Source organism: Oncorhynchus mykiss, chromosome 1, assembly GCF_057628025.1.
Source record: "Oncorhynchus mykiss isolate SJ-2025 chromosome 1, ASM5762802v1, whole genome shotgun sequence".
Lineage (NCBI taxonomy): Eukaryota > Metazoa > Chordata > Actinopteri > Salmoniformes > Salmonidae > Oncorhynchus > Oncorhynchus mykiss.
In genome coordinates, this window is record NC_143022.1 from 86986975 (window position 1) to 87007816 (window position 20842).

Here is a 20842-nt window from a genome sequence, read left to right on the forward strand (position 1 = left end):
AGAATGTACTTTTGGGAATAGACGGTAACCAGTAGAACAAAAAAGATAGCTTACCTTATTCCCCGGGTCCATTCCTTTGTCACAGTGTAGTGGAGACTTAAATATTTGTAGTATTATAGTTGGAATAAATAGTGATAATATACCTGCGTGCGAAAAGTCTACTGTCAGGGATAGCGGGCTATGCCATTCACATGCTCTTGAACTAAAAAGGCTTCCGTATATTTTTGAGTGATTCGTGACGCACCAGCTCCGAACGGACAGGATCATTTCTACAGGCAAGATGGCGACTTCGGAGCCGGTAAGCGAGATCGAGGTATGTGGACATTTCACGAATAAAAACTGAATGTAGAACCCATCCTTTTTTTATTTGGTTAAGTTTCATCTTATAGGGTTTAAATCTACCAGGTTTTAACGGAATATTTTGCTCCAGGATCTGTGAAAGTGTGGGTGTCTGGTTCCAACATGCTCAGCAATGCTAGCGATGGATTTAGGGGGTGGCATTGGAGACTGTTGGCAGGGAGTGACTGGACATAGCTAGGTAGTTAATACTTGGTTCATTGAGTCAATACAATATATTACACTGTTACTGTGTCCCTTCAAAACTATTGATCGTATTTGTGATTGGTTTTTATTTACACGATAAAAAAGGTGACATCTAGACACGTGTGTCTGTGCTGTGTTAGCTAGATTTTACGTTACCTTGCTAACTATAGCTAGCTAGCCTGATGGCTAACGTTAACTAACTTGCTGCCATGGGGCTTGCTCATTTGAATCTGCACATATTTTGCACAAATTAACCTGTTTTGGGGCCAAATTGAATGAATTACTAGTTGTAACTAGTCAGCTAGCTAAATTGTTCCCAATTAGCTATACGACAATCTGACGTTATTGAATTAGCTAACTAGCAACTGTAGAAGTTAACGTTAAAAGTGATTTAGTTGGCTAGTTAACGTACTAGTGAGTGAGTCAGCTAACTACTTCAGTATACTGGATATCTTGGAATCAGCCCCATCCAGCAGGCGCATGACTTGCGGCGAATCAATGAATCAGAGATGAAGCATATGGACGGTCTAGCTAACTACTTAGGAGTTAGCTACAGAGTAGTAGGTAGAGTTTCAATCACATGTGGCTCTCTAGTAGCTATTAGTAATGGCTAACTACACAAACGTTTGGCTTAGTCTCAGGTGAACAGAAAACGTAGCTAGCTAGCTAACCACGTTGACAAAACAGAGCCGGCTAGCCATTGTCACCTCACATCACCTTTTTCTAGATCTTTCAATAGTGGAAGTCTAGATCTTCAGCATCTTCTACAGAGATGTTGGTAGATATTCAGTAGACATGTAGAGGCATTGTATGTATCATTCAGTAGTAGAAATGGCAGAAATCCTAGTTTTGTCTTTATTCAAAACGTTAAAATGTAATCCGACATGGATAGAATACATGTAGTATTGTTTTAGTGTCTGTAGTAGTTTTATTAAATGTAACCTTTGTTTAACTAGGCAAGTCAGTTAAGACTTGTTCAGGAGCAGAATGACAGATTTTTACCTTGTCAGCTTGTGGATTCCATCTAGCAACTTTTCAGTTACTGGCCCAAAGCTTTAACCACTAGGCTACCTGCTGCCCCGGTTAGTTTCCATTATCCTTGATATTGATATGATTGTGTATGTTAGGAGCTATTGGCAGGATGGGTCTAAAGATGTCAGATTTCCTGCAAACAGCTAATATTGTACTGATGAATGTTTTTGCTGTGTCATCCCATCCAGAATGCACCTGAAACAGAAGAGCCCCAACCTGAAGTAATCCCCACTGCACCACCTTTGGTCACTGATTCCGAGCAGTACATCAAACACCCCCTGCAAAACAAGTATGGGTACAGTGTGTCTGTCTGCTTTTGTGCATTACAATTAGTAAATGAGACAACTTTTTGTGTGGTAGTCAGCACATGCAACAATCAGTAACACAGGTAGCCTGAAACATAGGCTATTACTTTGCAGAATACCAGCTTTATATAGCATAACAGATAGGATTAGAAAAGATGTCTCCTCTGTGAATCTACTCTGCCTGCCATATTATTCACCATAGGTCAATACAGAGAGGGGCTCCTTACTCTGCCACTGTAGCCCATGACTCACTACAGTGGAACCTCCACCAAATAGCTGAGACTTTCTCTCTGACCCGGGTGCTGTGTAAGACTTGTATGTGACTATGTCTGTCCTGTAGATGTTTGGGCTGGAAGCAGTGCTTGTTTGGTACAATATTTCCACTTTGCTGACAACTGGCTGCTGATTATAACACATCTGCTGCTCAGCGTTGACACCAGGAGTATATTCATTAGGGGGAAACCGAGGGGGGTGGAAACGGGGAGGGACCTACCTGAATTTGTCCAATAGAAACTCGTTGCAAAACGCAATTGTTTGGACTAATGATTACATCCCTGAGGTACTGCAACAAAAACAAGAGTTTCTATTGAACAATTTCAGGTAGGTCCCTCCCTCTTTCGTTCTTTGGCTTCCGTTTTGTTCCTAGTGAATAAACCCCAGGGTCATGTTCCTTCATTAGATACCAAACAGAAGGGAAATGACAATCAGAACTGGACTTGTCCAATAAGAAACTAAGTCGTTTTTTAAGAGTTGCAAAACCTTTTAAAACGTGTTGTTATTGTGTGCCTAAATTAACATAACCCAGATGGGGATACTAGGGTCACGCTCACTAGGCCAAAACGCTTTGGTGCTTCCTAAAATATTTCCATTCACATGCTCACAGCTAGCTTTATCCCTAACCCTAGATGAAGAACAAAGCTGATCAAACTTGCTCTCTACAGATTTGACATTGTGATGTCATCACTTTTGTCTGTTGTAGCACATCCAATCGAGTGGCTGTCTTTTGAATAGGGAACCAGGCCATAGACTACTGTAGGCAGTACATCGGACCGGGTAGAACTGCTGACATAAAACACTGCCTCAGTAGACCCACTCTAGACCTTTCTGTCTGTCCTGTCCCTGCCTCAGGTGGATGCGGTCCCTCCCTAACCACAGATTCTGGGCCATTCTGATGCTTTAAAACTCCATAGTTCTGGTCTTTTTCCTGTTTGAAAAACTTGATCCTAGACCAGTGGATTTCAGATTCTATTCGCAGGGATTTTTCTGCCATTGACATCCTTGGTCAGGCCGCCTAAGCATTATTTAGGGCCACCTATGTTCACAGTGTTTTATATGGGTGTTTGTGTGTTTATATATACACGTGTGTGTGTTTATATATACACGTGTGTGTGTATATATATACACGTGTGTGTGTGTGTGTGTGTGTGTATATATACACGTGTGTGTGTGTGTGTGTATATACATGAGTGTGTGTGTGTGTGTATATACACATGAGTGTGTGTGTGTGTATACACACATGAGTGTGTGTGTGTGTGTATACACACATGAGTGTGTGTGTGTGTGTATACACACATGAGTGTGTGTGTGTGTATACACACATGAGTGTGTGTGTGTGTATACACACATGAGTGTGTGTGTGTATACACACATGAGTGTGTGTGTGTATACACACATGAGTGTGTGTGTGTGTGTATACACACATGAGTGTGTGTGTGTGTGTATACACACATGAGTGTGTGTGTGTATACACACATGAGTGTGTGTGTGTATACACACATGAGTGTGTGTGTGTGTGTATACACACATGAGTGTGTGTGTGTGTGTATACACACATGAGTGTGTGTGTATACACACATGAGTGTGTGTGTGTGTATACACACATGAGTGTGTGTGTGTGTGTATACACACATGAGTGTGTGTGTGTGTGTATACACACATGAGTGTGTGTGTGTGTGTATACACACATGAGTGTGTGTGTGTGTGTGTATACACACATGAGTGTGTGTGTGTGTGTGTATACACACATGAGTGTGTGTGTGTGTGTGTATACACACATGAGTGTGTGTGTGTGTGTGTATACACACATGAGTGTGTGTGTGTGTATACACACATGAGTGTGTGTGTGTGTATACACACATGAGTGTGTGTGTGTGTATACACACATGAGTGTGTGTGTGTGTATACACACATGAGTGTGTGTGTGTGTATACACACATGAGTGTGTGTGTGTGTATACACACATGAGTGTGTGTGTGTGTATACACACATGAGTGTGTGTGTGTGTATACACACATGAGTGTGTGTGTGTGTATACACACATGAGTGTGTGTGTGTGTATACACACATGAGTGTGTGTGTGTATACACACATGAGTGTGTGTGTGTATACACACATGAGTGTGTGTGTGTATACACACATGAGTGTATACACACATGAGTGTATACACACATGAGTGTATACACACATGAGTGTATACACACATGAGTGTATACACACATGAGTGTATACACACATGAGTGTATACACACATGAGTGTGTGTGTGTATACACACATGAGTGTGTGTGTGTGTATACACACATGAGTGTGTGTGTGTGTGTATACACACATGAGTGTGTGTGTGTGTGTATACACACATGAGTGTGTGTGTGTGTGTATACACACACGAGTGTGTGTGTGTACACACACGAGTGTGTACACACACGAGTGTGTGTGTGTGTGTATACACACACGAGTGTGTGTGTGTGTATACACACACGAGTGTGTGTGTATACACACACGAGTGTGTGTGTGTACACACACGTGAGTGTGTGTGTACACACGTGAGTGTGTGTGTACACACGTGAGTGTGTGTGTATACACACGTGAGTGTGTGTGTATACACACGTGAGTGTGTGTGTATACACACGTGAGTGTGTGTGTATACACACGTGAGTGTGTGTGTATACACACGTGAGTGTGTGTGTATACACACGTGAGTGTGTGTGTATACACACGTGAGTGTGTGTGTATACACACGTGTGAGTGTGTGTGTATACACACGTGTGAGTGTGTGTGTATACACACGTGTGAGTGTGTGTGTATACACACGTGTGAGTGTGTGTGTATACACACGTGTGAGTGTGTGTGTATACACACGTGTGAGTGTGTGTGTATACACACGTGTGAGTGTGTGTGTATACACACGTGTGAGTGTGTGTGTATACACACGTGTGAGTGTGTGTGTATACACACGTGTGAGTGTGTGTGTATACACACGTGTGAGTGTGTGTGTATACACACGTGTGAGTGTGTGTGTATACACACGTGTGAGTGTGTGTGTATACACACGTGTGAGTGTGTGTATACACACGTGTGAGTGTGTGTATACACACGTGTGAGTGTGTGTATACACACGTGTGAGTGTGTGTATACACACGTGTGAGTGTGTGTGTATACACGCGTGAGTGTGTGTGTGTATACACGCGTGTGTGTGTGTATACACGCGTGTGTGTGTGTGTATACACGCGTGTGAGTGTGTGTGTGTATATATGTGTGTGTGTGTGTGTATATACGTGTGTGTGTGTGTGTATATACACATGAGTGTGTGTATATACACATGAGTGTGTGTGGGTGTATATACACATGAGTGTGTGTGGGTGTATATACACATGAGTGTGTGTGGGTGTACAGTGCCTTGCGAAAGTATTCGGCCCCCTTGAACTTTGCGACCTTTTGCCACATTTCAGGCTTCAAACATAAAGATATAAAACTGTATTTTTTTGTGAAGAATCAACAACAAGTGGGACACAATCATGAAGTGGAACGACATTTATTGGATATTTCAAACTTTTTTAACAAATCAAAAACTGAATAATTGGGCGTGCAAAATTATTCAGCCCCTTTACTTTCAGTGCAGCAAACTCTCTCCAGAAGTTCAGTGAGGATCTCTGAATGATCCAATGTTGACCTAAATGACTAATGATGATAAATACAATCCACCTGTGTGTAATCAAGTCTCCGTATAAATGCACCTGCACTGTGATAGTCTCAGAGGTCCGTAAAAAGCGCAGAGAGCATCATGAAGAACAAGGAACACACCAGGCAGGTACGAGATACTGTTGTGAAGAAGTTTAAAGACGGATTTGGATACCAAAATATTTCCCAAGCTTTATACATCCCAAGGAGCACTGTGCAAGCGAAAATATTGAAATGGAAGGAGTATCAGACCACTGCAAATCTACCAAGACCTGGCCGTCCCTCTAAACTTTCAGTTCATACAAGGAGAAGACTGATCAGAGATGCAGCCAATAGGCCCATGATCACTCTGGATGAACTGCAGAGATCTACAGCTGAGGTGGGAGACTCTGTCCATAGGACAACAATCAGTCGTATATTGCACAAATCTGGCCTTTATGGAAGAGTGGCAAGAAGAAAGCCATTTCTTAAAGATATCTATAAAAAGTGTTGTTTAAAGTTTGCCACAAGCCACCTGGGAGACACACCAAACATGTGGAAGAAGGTGCTCTGGTCAGATGAAACCAAAATTGAACTTTTTGGCGTAAAAGCAACACAGCTCATCACCCTGAACACACCATCCCCACTGTCAAACATGGTGGTGGCAGCATCATGGTTTGGGCCTGCTTTTCTTCAGCAGGGACAGGGAAGATGGTTAAAATTGATGGGAAGATGGATGGAGCCAAATACAGGACCATTCTGGAAGAGTCTGCAAAAGACCTGAGACTGGGACGGAGATTTGTCTTCCAACAAGACAATGATCCAAAACATAAAGCAAAATCTACAATGGAATGGTTCAAAAATAAACATATCCAGGTGTTAGAATGGCCAAGTCAAAGTCCAGACCTGAATCCAATCGAGAATCTGTGGAAAGAACTGAAAACTGCTGTTCACAAATGCTCTCCATCCAACCTCACTGAGCTCGAGCTGTTTTGCAAGGAGGAATGGGAAAAAATTTCAGTCTCTCGATGTGCAAAACTGATAGAGACATACCCCAAGCGACTTACAGCTGTAATCGCAGCAAAAGGTGGCGCTACAAAGTATTAACTTAAGGGGGCTGAATAATTTTGCACGCCCAATTTTTCAGTTTTTGATTTGTTAAAAAAGTTTGAAATATCCAATAAATGTCGTTCCACTTCATGATTGTGTCCCACTTGTTGTTGATTCTTCACAAAAAAATACAGTTTTATATCTTTATGTTTGAAGCCTGAAATGTGGCAAAAGGTCGCAAAGTTCAAGGGGGCCGAATACTTTCGCAAGGCACTGTATATACACATGAGTGTGTGTGTGTGTGTGTGTGTGTATATATACACATGAGTGTGTGTGTATATATACACATGAATGTGTGTGTATATACACATGAATGTGTGTGTGTGTGTGTGTGTATATATACACATGAATGTGTGTGTGTGTGTGTATATACACATGATTGTGTGTGTATATACACATGATTGTGTGTGTATATATACACATGATTGTGTGTGTATATATACACATGATTGTGTGTGTGTATATACACATGATTGTGTGTGTGTATATACACATGATTGTGTGTGTGTATATACACATGATTGTGTGTGTGTATATACACATGATTGTGTGTGTGTATATACACATGATTGTGTGTGTGTATATACACATGATTGTGTGTGTGTATATATACACATGATTGTGTGTGTGTGTATATACACATGAATGTGTGTGTGTGTGTGTGTATATATACACATGAATGTGTGTGTGTGTGTGTGTGTGTATATACACATGATTGTGTGTGTATATACACATGATTGTGTGTGTATATATACACATGATTGTGTGTGTATATATACACATGATTGTGTGTGTATATACACATGATTGTGTGTGTATATACACATGATTGTGTGTGTGTATATACACATGATTGTGTGTGTGTATATACACATGATTGTGTGTGTGTATATACACATGATTGTGTGTGTGTGTATATACACATGATTGTGTGTGTGTATATACACATGATTGTGTGTGTGTATATACACATGATTGTGTGTGTGTATATACACATGATTGTGTGTGTGTATATACACATGATTGTGTGTGTGTATATACACATGATTGTGTGTGTGTATATACACATGATTGTGTGTGTGTATATACACATGATTGTGTGTGTGTATATACACATGATTGTGTGTGTGTATATATACACATGATTGTGTGTGTGTATATATACACATGATTGTGTGTGTGTATATATACACATATGATTGTGTGTGTGTATATATACACATATGATTGTGTGTGTGTATATATACACATATGATTGTGTGTGTGTATATATACACATATGATTGTGTGTGTATATATACACATATGATTGTGTGTGTATATATACACATATGAATGTGTGTGTGTGTATATACACATGAATGTGTGTGTGTGTGTGTGTGTGTGTATACACATGAGTGTGTGTGTGTGTGTGTGTGTATATCCCAAACCATCTCAATTTGGTTGATGTCGGGGGATTGTGGAGGCCAGGTCATCTGATGCAGCACTCCATCACTCTCCTTCTTGGTCAAATAGCCCTTACACAGCCTGGAGGTGTGTTGGGTCATTGTCCTGTTTAAAAACAAATTATAGCCCCACTAAGCCCAAACAAGATGGGATGGCATATCGCTGCAGAATGCTGTGATAGCCATGCTGGTTAAACATGCCTTGAATTCTAAATAAATCACAGCCAGTGTCACCAGCAAAACACCATAACACCACCTCCTCCATGCTTCACGGTGGGAAATATACATGCAGAGATCATCCGTTCACCCACACCGTATCTCACAAAGACAAGCGGTTGGAACCAAAAATCTCAAATTTGGACTCCAGACCAAAGGACAAATTTCCAAATTGTCCATTGCTTGTGTTTCTTGGCCCAAACAAGTGTTTTCTTCTTATTGGTGTCCTTAAGTAGTGGTTTCTTTGCAGCAATTTGACCATGAGGCTGGTAACTCTAATGAACTTGTCCTCTGCAGCAGAGGTAACTCTGGGTCTTCCATTCCTGTGGTGGTCCTCCAGTTTCATCATAGCGCTTGATGTTTTTTGCGACTGCACTTGAATAAACTTTCAAAAGTTCTCTACATTTTCCATATTGACTAACTTTCATGCCTTAGAGTCAGTCTCTCCAGGATTCTGCAATCATATAATTCAATGCAAAATCAACCAATCAGCGCATATTATGTGAGACGGTGCAATTTTTACAAATTCCCGCACTTTTTGCACGTAAAAGGGTCCAATCAAAAGCGGGTTTACTGCACTGTTAGCAATCCCCCTTGCTGTCAGTCTATTCACGTGCGAAGATGATAGGTGATTGTTGATGGCTGACAGGCGGTGCAATGAACAGAAGTCCATCTCATTTGCCAACAAAAATAACAGCTAAAAACTGTGCACAACAATTTCCAAATGTTTTTTGGAAACGAGAGAAAGTCACCAATCAAGTCACTTCGAATCAGCAAAGCATATGAGAATGTCAGAACAGTTCCCACAGCAAGGACAGTTCACCATGACTGAAGTAGTAGCAAGGACGACTGGCAAGCGCTGAAAGAATCAAGGTGTGGCGTTTTCCTCAAACTTTTACACCGCTGACCTTGGCTTTAGTAGGGTGGTCGGCACTCTGTGCTCTCCCCAGTCTAACCTTGGCTTTAGTAGGGTGGTCGGCACTCTGCTCTCTCCAGTCTAACCTTGGCTTTAGTAGGGTGGTCGGCACTCTGCTCTCCCCAGTCTGTCTGTGGAGAGTGCTGCTCAAAGCACTAAGTGCAATATGTCAGCTTTGCTGGTTTAAACTCTGTGCTTCTGTGATCCGTATTAAGTTTTACAATCTGTCTGGATTTTTTTGAAATGAAATTGCAACCCTTTCAGAAAAAATCACAATCTGAAGTATTTTGAATACAAATCGATCCTCAAATGTATTTTTTATTTTTTTGAGGGAGTGGGAATGGGAAGTGCATCTTGTAGCAATCCCCAAGCCTGATGGAGAGATGTGAGTGAATGTGTGAATGGATTTTGACAGAGCTGTTTGTTCCGAAAAATAAAATTGAGTACTTTAGATGTTTCTAATGGTTTTTGTATTATGTATTCTGTTTAAAATCGGCCTAGCACATTACTTTTTGTTGTTTTATATGAAATTAATGTGTAAAAAAAATATATATATATTTGGGGCCACAAATCACAAAAAAATGTTGCAAAATCCTGGAGGGACTGTAAAGTAATGATGGATCGTTTCTCTTTGCTTATTTGAGCTGTTCTTGTGATAATATGGACTTGGTCTTTTACCACCTAGGGTGTTCTTCTGGATACCCCCCTCACAACACAACTGATTGGCTCAAACGCATTAAGAAGGGAAGAAATTCCACAAAGGAATTTTTAAGAAGGCACAACTGTTAATTGAAATGCATTTCAGGTGACTACCTCATGAAGCTGGTTGAGAGAATGCCAAGAGTGTGCCAAACTGTCATCAAGGCAAAGGGTGGCTATTTGAAGAATCTTAAATATAAAATATTTTGATAATGTTTAATACTTCTTTGCTTGCTAAACTCAGCAAAAAAGAAACGTCCTTTTTTTCAGGACAGTCTTTCAACGATAATTCATAAAATTCCAAATAACTTAACAGATCTTTATTGTAAAGGGTTTAAACACGGTTTCCCATGCTTGTTCAATGAACCATAAACTATTAATGAACATGCACCTGTGGAACGGTTGTTAAGACGCTTAGACGGTAGGAAATTAAGGTCACAGTTATGAAAACTTAAGATGCTAAAGAGGCCTTTCTACTGACTCTGAAAAACACCAAAAGTTGCCCAGGGTCCCTGCTCATCTGTGTGAACGTGCCTTAGGCATGCTGCAAGGAGGCATGAGGACTGCAGATGTGGCCAGGGCAATAAATTGCAATGTCCGTACTGAGAGTCGCTTAAGACCGCACTACAGGGAGACGGGGCGGACAGCTGATCGCCCTCGCAGTGGCAGACCACGTGTAACAACACCTGCACAGGATCGGTACATCCGAACATCACACCTGCGGGACAGGTACAGGATGGCAGAAACAACTGGCCGAGTTACACCAGGAACGCACAGTCCCTCCATCAGTGCTCAGGCTGTCCACAATAGGCTGAGAGAGGCTGGACTGAGGGCTTGTAGGCCTGTTGTAAGGCAGGTCCTCACCAGACATCATCGGCAACGACGTTGACTATGGGCACAAACCCACCGTTGCGGCACAAGACAGGACTGACAGAAAGTGTTCTTTGAAGAGTTGCGGTTTTGTCTCATCATGGGTGATGGTCGGGTTCGCGTTTATTGTCAATGGAATGAGCGTTACACCGAGGCCTGTACTCTGGAGCGGGATCAATTTGGAGGTGGAGGGTCACAGCATCATCGGACTGAGATTGCCTGCAATGACGACAATCTCAACGCTGTGCGTTACAGGGAAGACGACATCCTCCCTCATGTGGTGCTCATTCTGATATGACCCTCCAGCATGACTATTCCACCAGCCATACTGCTTGTGCTGTGAGTGATTTCCTGCAAGACAGGAATGTCAGTGTTCTGCCATGGCCAGCGAAGAGCCCAGATCTCAATCCCATTGAGCACATCTGGGACCTGTTGGATTGAAGGGTGAGGGCTAGGGCCATTCCCCATAGAAATGTCCGGGAACTTGCAGGTGCCTTGGAAGAGTGGGGTAACATCTCATAGCAAGAACTGGCAAATCTGGTGCAGTCCATGAGGAGGAGATTCACTGCAGTACTTAATGCAGCTGGTGGTTATTATTCTACAGTGTGGAAATATAAAAAATGAAGAAAAACCTTTGAGTGAGTAGGTGTTCTGAAACGTTTGACCGGTAGTGTATAATATAAAAAAACGTACACAACTAAAACCAGATATAAAGTATATAGGAAAGATAATGTACCTTTTTTTGAGAACTAACAATCACCTAAATCAAAGATAGACAGGGAGATTTGAAAATTCCAAAAACAATGATTGATTTTTGTTATTATGTGTAAGCACCGCATTAGCCGTGGAAAAATACATAGAATTGCAGGAAATTCTACACTGCCAAGATATGGGGGGGGGGGGATTCTCTAAAATTCAGCCATGCCTACTCCTGCCACGCACACCACATAAGCCTCTTTTTGATCTACATCGGTTTTGGAGTTGGTACTTTTCAGCTCTCTGAATGTAACTTTGGAGTGGCATTACACCACCGCCAGAGAAAAAACAAGCCTTGCGCAACCTCTTCCTCCTGTTGATGTTTTTCTGGGTGATGCTAGGGACTAGACAGTCTGGAGTCTGTTGTAGGGAGTTCTGGACTTCAACACACTGTGTTTATGGGTACGTGGCTCAACATCCCTTTAGTGTTGTCTTTTCTTCAGGACCCCAACAGCAGTAGTGTAGACCACTTTACATTAATTGACACATTAGTGTTTTTGTTTACACATCTCTATGACCTCAACCTGGTTCATCAGACGAGTCACGCCACGTGTTTTCTCGTCTCAACACTGGTGTTGTGTAATTATAACATACGTTTCAGTCGGGCAACACTAGAGTGCTTCCTCTCTAGCCTACTTCTCTACTGATAGTCAGTGTGATAATTAACCACGGGGGACTTTTCAGGAAGGGACCAAGGAAGGGACCAAGCATGTGTATAAATTTAGTATGGCTGGGGGCACAGGGTTCAGGCCATGCCCTATCCACCTCTCCATCCCTCCCTCCCCTACAACACTATGCTCTTCCTGGGAAAGGGATGATAGAATAATGGTAGGACTGGTGAACAATGGAAAACTGCCTGGTTCTGCTGTTCAACATGTTAGTGTAAGCATGTTACTTACACTTGCTGTTGTACACGATGGGGAAATGAATGCATAGGCAATAACATACAGTGCATTGGGAAAGTATTCAGACCCCTTGACTCCCATGTTTTGTTACGTTACAGAATTATTCTACAATGGATTAAATTGTTTTCTCCCCCTCAATCTACACACAATACCCCATAATGACAAAGCAGAACATTTTTTTATAAATGTTTGCAAATGTATAAACAAATAAAAAACTGAAATATCACATTTACATAAGTATTCAGACCCTGTTGAAACACCTTCGGCAGCGATTACAGCCTCGAGTCTTTTTGGGTATGACACCACAAGCTTGGCACACCTGTATTTTGGGAGTTTCTCCCATTATTCTCTGCAGATCCTCTCAAGCTCTATCAGGTTGGATGGGGAGTGTCGCTGCACAGCCATTATCATGTCTCTCCAGAGATGTTGGATCGGGTTCAAGTCCGGGCTCTGGCTGGACCACTCAAGGACATTCAGAGACTTGTCCCGAAGCCATCCCTGCATTGTCTTGGCTATGTTCTTAGGGTTGTTGTCCTGTTGGAAGGTGAACCTTTGCCCCAGTCTAAGATCCTGAGCGCTCTTGAACAGGTTTTTATCAAGAATCTCTCTGTACTTTGCTCCGTTCATCTTTCCCTCAATCTTGTCTAGTTTCCTAGTCCCTGCTGCTGAAAAACATCAACACAGCATGATACTGCCACCACCATGCTTCACCGTAGGGATGGTTCCAGGTTTCCTCCAGACATGCCGTTTGGCTTTCAGGCGAAAAAGTTTGATCTTGATTTCATTAGAGCAGAAAATCTTGTTTGTCATGGTCTGAGGGGCTTAGGTGCCTTTTGGCAAACTCTAAGTGGGCTGTTATGTGCCTTTTACTGAGGAGTGGCTTCTGTCTGGTCACTACCATAAAGGCCAGCTGCAGAGATGGTTGTCCTTCTGGAAGGTTCTCCCATCTCCACAGAGGAACTTTTGAGCTCTGTCAGAGTGACCATTGGGTTCTTGATCACCTCCCTGACCAAGGCCCTTCTCCCCAGATTGCTCAGTTTGGCCGGGTGGCCAGCTCTAGGAAGGGTCTTTGTGGTTCCAAACTTCTTCCATTTAAGAATGGATTTTTATAGGCAGAGCAACATGACATCAACCTTCCATACCTTAACCTTCCTTATCCTACCCGTTAAGTAGTTGCTATGGAAATCTTTATAGTTTATTTGCTGTACGTTGTGTGGCACGGACTGTTGGATGCGTCATTGATTGTTGGACGCGTCATTGATTGTAGGTCTGCTGTTGGACGCGTCCTTGATTGTTGGACGCTTCATTGATTGTAGGTCTGCTGTTGGACGCTTCATTGATTGTAGGTCTGCTGTTGGACGCTTCATTGATTGTAGGTCTGCTGTTGGACGCTTCATTGATTGTAGGTCTGCTGTTGGACGCGTCATTGATTGTAGGTCTGCTGTTGGACGCTTCATTGATTGTAGGTCTGCTGTTGGACGCGTCATTGATTGTAGGTCTGCTGTTGGACGCGTCCTTGATTGTTGGACGCTTCATTGATTGTAGGTCTGCTGTTGGACGCTTCATTGATTGTAGGTCTGCTGTTGGACGCGTCCTTGATTGTTGGACGCGTCATTGATTGTAGGTCTGCTGTTGGACGCGTCATTGATTGTAGGTCTGCTGTTGGACGCTTCATTGATTGTAGGTCTGCTGTTGGACGCTTCATTGATTGTTGGACGCTTCATTGATTGTAGGTCTGCTGTTGGACGCTTCATTGATTGTAGGTCTCCTGTTGGACGCTTCATTGATTGTAGGTCTGCTGTTGGACGCTTCATTGATTGTAGGTCTCCTGTTGGACGCGTCATTGATTGTTGGACGCTTCATTGATTGTAGGTCTGCTGTTGGACGCTTCATTGATTGTAGGTCTCCTGTTGGACGCTTCATTGATTGTAGGTCTCCTGTTGGACGCTTCATTGATTGTAGGTCTGCTGTTGGACGCTTCATTGATTGTAGGTCTCCTGTTGGACGCGTCATTGATTGTTGGACGCGTCATTGATTGTTGGACGCGTCATTGATTGTTGGACGCGTCATTGATTGTAGGTCTCCTGTTGGACGCGTCATTGATTGTTGGACGCGTCATTGATTGTAGGTCTGCTGTTGGACGCGTCATTGATTGTAGGTCTCCTGTTGGACGCTTCATTGATTGTAGGTCTCCTGTTGGACGCGTCATTGATTGTTGGACGCGTCATTGATTGTTGGACGCGTCATTGATTGTTGGACGCGTCATTGATTGTTGGACGCTTCATTGATTGTAGGTCTGCTGTTGGACGCTTCATTGATTGTAGGTCTGCTGGTCTGCTCTGCTGGTCTGCTGTTGATTGTAGGTCTGCTGTTGGACGCTTCATTGATTGTAGGTCTGCTGTTGGACGCTTCATTACATTTGCTGTTATGTTAGAATTTAGCCCTGCTTTGGCTGATGTATATCAATTCATGCATTTCCATAACTGTTACTGCTGTTGATATGCAGACCGACACATTGACTGGTCACTCTGGTAGTTGCAGATGGTAAGATTTGCCCACTAAAGTCAAATAGAAGCCTCTGTCTGTGTGGACCGGGGAGTGCGATGGGGAATCTCTGACTGTGTCCTCTCACTTCAGATGGGCCCTGTGGTATTTCAAAAATGACAAGAGCAAAAGCTGGACAGAGAACCTCCGTCTCATCGCAAAATTTGACACAGTGGAAGACTTCTGGGCGTGAGTACTCTTCCTCTCCCTCTTTCTCTCTGCTACTCTTCCTCCTCCTCCCTCCTAATCCACATCACCACCCCTTATTCTACCTCTCCATCTTATGGCATCATCATGACAATCAGTGTTGAAAAAAGGGACCATTTCCTGTTTAGCAGAGCAGAATGTTAATTTGCAGCTAGAAATGAATTCTACAGAATGGACATTTTAACTGGCAGTTCTATGCCATGTATGCTATCTGTGCCCTGAATGTTGTGCCTCATGACTTCTCTCCAAAATCAAAATGGAGAATGGCATGGAACTATCTATTGTCTCACTATCATTTTATAATCAGTGTCTAATATGAATTTATCTGTAGGCCTGTGTTTAAGTGTGCCTCTTGGTTGTGTGTTGTAGATTATATAACCACATACAGCAGCCCAGTAAGTTAGGCTTCGGCTGTGACTACTGCTTATTTAAGGTAAGTGGACATCTGAAACCAACAGTATCCTATCAGAGGACATGTTGCTCTTCTGTACGTTGTCAAGTTAAGGATGTTAAATTAAGACATAAAGCCCCTCTGAGTAGGACTGATGATCTAGGACAGTGTTTCCCGAACTTGGCCCTCGGGACCCCAAGGGGGGGTGCCCATTTTTGTTTTTGCCCTAACACTGGACAGCTGATTTAAATGATCAACGCTTGATGATTAGTTGATTGTTTAAATCGGTTGTGTCGTTCTTTCGCAAAAACATGCACCCTGGGGGGCCAGAACAGAGTTTGGGAAACCCTGATCTAGGATCAGGTCCCCCTTATCCTTTTAATGTTTTTCATTATGGTCTAAAATGCTTAACTGATCCTAGATACTGTAATACGCTTCATGAATACAGACCCAGGGTGTACGTTGGGGTTCAAGTTGTGAGCTAACATTCCTCCACCACTGTGTGTCAGGATGGGGTGAAGCCTATGTGGGAGGATGACAAGAACAAGCTGGGTGGGAGGTGGCTGATGACCCTCAGCAAACAGCAGAGACAAATCGACCTTGACCGCTACTGGATGGAGACAGTAAGTATCATTAACCCTGAACCTGGGTCCTGTTCATTTGGCAGCAAACGGGACCGAAGGAAAGGCTCATTTTTGTTTTCCATTGCAAAATGTTTTTGAATGTTTCCAGTCGTGTACCCTAATGAATTTGACCCTGGGCTGTGTAGTATTCATTAGGGCACAACAAAAACATTGCAATGGTCCAGGTATAGCCTCCATCTTTCAGTCAGTTTTCCTCTCTTTGATGAACACAACCCTCCTGTAACTCTTCATGACTCTACTACCAGAGTATTGAATAATCTTCTGTTAAGGATGGGTTGCTGGACAGTGAATTAACGGGTAAATAACGTTATTTAATCTCGAGTATCGTGTACTTGATTTGTGTGTGTTGCAGCTGTTGTGTTTAATTGGCGAGTCGTTTGACGAGGCCAGTGAAGACGTGTGTGGAGCGGTGGTCAACGTCAGACCCAAGGGAGATAAAATATCCATCTGGACTGGGAACTGTCAGAACAAGGAAGCCATCGTGGCGATAGGGTAGGTTCACATCTCTTTCCTTTTGTCCATTGGGTAAAAGTCCGTCCTCTACTCCACCGTCACCAAATGTAGGCGTGTGGCAGTTTGGAAATTCATCCTATCCTCAATTGCCTTCTCCAGTGGAAGATTCTCAAGTGTATCTACGCAGAAGAGGGTTCTTTAATTCAGCCACACCCCCTTTGAAACAGGTGTTGAATTAACATTTACTTTTCAGTCATTTAGCAGACACTCTTACCCAGAGTGACCTACAGTGTGTTCTTCTTAAGATAACAAACCGGGTGAGAGAGCCAAGAGACCAGAGGTGGCAGAACGGAGTGCTTGGGTTGGTGTAGGGTTTGAGCATACCCTGATGGTAGGGAGGGGCAGTGCCCCTTGCTGTTCCATAGGCAAGCTCCAGTCTTGTAGTGGATGCGAGCTTCGACTGGAAGCCAGTGGAGTGTACGGAGGAGAGGGGTGATATAAACAAATCTATGGCCCAAGCCTTGGAGCCGTGCCAGTAGTAAAATCATCGGGTGACATGGGAAAACTTGGGACGGTTGAACACCAGGTGGGCTAGAGGAGAAAAGCACACGTTTAAAAAATAACGACATGCTACTTCTGGTTTTATTAAATATAAAAATAAAATGGCATGTCTTCAGGCAAATTACATTTGCAGGGTGGAATCCCAAAATACATGTAAAAAGAAAGGTAGCTAGTTGTATGTATACGTGTGTGTGTGTGCATGTATGTGTGTGTTTGTGTGTGTGTATATATATATATATATTTACATATATATATATTTGAGTATGTGTTTGTATACTCCTACATCACTGCAATGTTTCTAGCTCACCACTAGGTGGCGACAATTCGTGTAAGACTGTAATGAGAACCTATTCATCATTCCCTCTTTTTCTCTCATCTCTCTCTCTCTCTCCAGACAACAGTATAAAGAGCGCCTGAGTATCCCCATCAAGCTCCTGATTGGCTACCAGTCGCATGACGACACGTCTAGCAAGAGTGGTTCCACCACAAAGAACATGTACTCAGTCTGATCAACAACACCCACCCCCAACTCAACTACAAACCCACTAGAGCTGGGCGATATGGACCAAAATCCATATCACGATAAATTGACTGAATTATCACGATAAATTGAATGATAAGTTTATAACATTAATGTGCACCACAGTTATTTTTTATATTACCCCTACAACTACTACTACTACTACTACTTTGAATGTTGTTGCTATCAATTGTCCCATTAATAGTTAATTAGCTAATTTATTTCATTTGGAACTTCACATTTCTCTAGTAGGGTCCTATGGGTAATGAACGATATCAGCCAAATGTCCACAATAAGTGGTCAGTGTTGATACTTTTCAGTTTATCGTCCCAGCTCACTGCATCACCAACACATTCATACTTTTCAGTTGTCAACTACTGTTAGTGTCCTTCCTCTTTACAGACGAGAGAATTGTTCAAACGTGTACAAAGTTAGGGCCGCCTCCCTGACACCTGATTGTCCGGCTGGCTAAATGACGTATCTTGTACAGAAGAAAAGGAGAACAGCTGAAGCTGTTGGGATTTGAGCTAGAAGATCTTAAATAAATGACTTAATTTTAGAATTGGTGAGTATATGTGAATAATAATGCCAGTGGCTTCCCCCTACTCGTGTAGCTGGGAGAAGATGTTTAAGGCCTGGTTAAAAACACCTTCCTCTGCTGTAAACCCAATTCCTTTTCTCATGCAGAGTTTACCACTTTCTGTTATGAAAAGCGTTTCTCACCAACCACCCAGGATAGGAAAAAATACCAGATTAATTTACTCAGATTTTAAAGGGTAGCCAGCATTTTAACCTGCTTTACCTGGAGGTGTTTAGCATGATAAGGGATTGCAGATGCATCTGCTACAGAAAAGACAACAGTATCAAAAAAGAAAAACGTTTGTAAAGAATAGTAGTGGTCACACGGTCTTAAGTGTGAACATTTTGGAAGAAAGACCACGAAGTTCCAGCCATGCTGGGATTGAGGATTGTTTGCTTGTAAAACTTTTTTTCTCCCCCCTTTCCCTATTTATTTATGATTATATCCATTTGAGGTTAAACTACTTAGTTGGAGGGCAACCATTAAAAAAAACTAAATTTCTCTACACTATTTTTTTTTTTTTTTTTGTTATTGAGGATGTTAATGACATGGACTACTGCTTAATATAGAACCTTTTTTACAGTGTATCATAGCAAGTAAAGATGCCTGGACAAGTTTTAGGTCTGCTTCTCACCGTTTTCTTCCTGTAACATTTCGCACTACTCTCTGGGGCTGGTGCGAGTGGAGAAGAAAGGATATCTTCCTCTCTATCCATCGTTAAATGATTTTGCTCATAATGTATCTTAATGTATATTACCTTCTTTCAAGTAAAGGTTAAGTGCTTTGCATTAAAACCAGAACCACGCCGTCTCCTTTCCTGTGTTGTCAGTTTAGCGTCACTTTCTGTAGGGTTACAGTGGTGTGTTCAATATGCCGATAATGCACCGATCAGCTCTGAATAGGTCATCACTTTCTATAGGGTTACAGTGGTGTGTTCAATATGCAGATAATGCACCGATCAGCTCTGAATAGGTCATCACTTTCTATAGGGTTACAGTGGTGTGTTCAATATGCAGATAATGCACCGATCAGCTCTGAATAGGTCATCACTTTCTATAGGGTTACAGTGGTGTGTTCAATATGCAGATAATGCACCGATCAGCTCTGAATAGGTCATCAGATCTTGACAAAGTCTGGAGAAGTGTTTAATAACATCTTAGGAACCCTACTGTATGAACGTCTTCCTGTATGAACGTCATAATCTTCCTATAAAATGCTCAGAATCTGTGTATCTGAAACACACCCAGTATTGACAGTTGCTCTGTGTTGAAATCCTTAGCCCCTCCTTGTAGCTCTCCAAGGATTGGATTTAGTATGATTTCCCGGGTGGATTTCATCGTTGCCATATTGCTTACACACCCATCTAAACAAGTCCCTAGGTACTAGGGGCTCGTTTAGAATTCAGTGGTGAGTTAAAGGGTATTTTCAGATGCACCTTTTTTTTTCAAGATAGTCAAATTCTTAGTTGCCTAAATGAGACTCGTGAACCAGATCAACATGATACTGCATAACCATAATCTGTACTAAAATATGTTTCTATAATGCACCCTTTGTACATAGCAGGCAAAATAACATCAAGTAATCCTCAATCAGTGCACACACCCAAGTCCTTATTCCTTCCAAGCCCCCTACATTCATACAGCTATCAGTCCAAGGCTAGAGTCAACAACAGTATGACGAGGTTTCCCAAACATCTCTGGTTCAAACCACCTGAGTTGCCTGTTGATCTACAGTACACACCTGTCCTTACGCAAATACCGCCTGGGAGCCAACGCCTGGCAACACCCCACAATGACTACTGTCTGAACTTAACACCACTGATATGAGTCACACCTGTCTTCTAAGAACACTTAACTGTTCCAGAGGTATGCTTTTGTTTTTTACGTTGTGTTTGCACATTTCCTCAGACAGTTGAGCGAGTGTGAAGAGACATCGGTGCTTGTTTCCACATCTTGCCACTTATGAGTGAGGCAAGGGGGATGTTTTTGTGAACGCAACAAACTCCCCTGCCTTGCAACATTCCTTATACAGTATCAGGGTTGACCCCAACCCACAGTATATCTCAGGAACGGCTAGAATTCGGACGCCGTTGAGATATGTTGACATCCTGTTTTACTGACTTTGCCAGAGCTCTGTCTTTTAAGTTAAGTACACAGGAGAAACCTTGCAGCGTTCCTACACACACACACAGTTATAACGGCCTACACACTA

At 42.4% G+C, this 20842-nt stretch overlaps 1 protein-coding gene across 2 annotated transcripts; it reads left to right on the forward strand.

Annotated features, from left to right (window-relative positions):
* The first annotated feature begins 64 nt into the window (after nt 1–64).
* On the forward strand, nt 65–19431 carry LOC110530850 (eukaryotic translation initiation factor 4E). 2 transcript variants are annotated; one of them, XM_021614140.3, is made up of 7 exons: nt 65–313; nt 1764–1864; nt 15369–15464; nt 15852–15915; nt 16383–16496; nt 16870–17009; nt 17926–19431. In XM_021614140.3, the coding sequence occupies exons 1-7, from the start codon at nt 281–283 to the stop codon at nt 18038–18040; spliced, it is 663 nt and encodes a 220-aa protein (XP_021469815.2). In that variant the 5' UTR covers nt 65–280; the 3' UTR covers nt 18041–19431. The 2 variants fall into 2 exon arrangements, with proteins under 2 accessions (XP_021469815.2, XP_021469822.2); XM_021614147.3 differs by having other exon boundaries at nt 216–298.
* The last annotated feature ends 1411 nt before the right edge of the window (nt 19432–20842 follow it).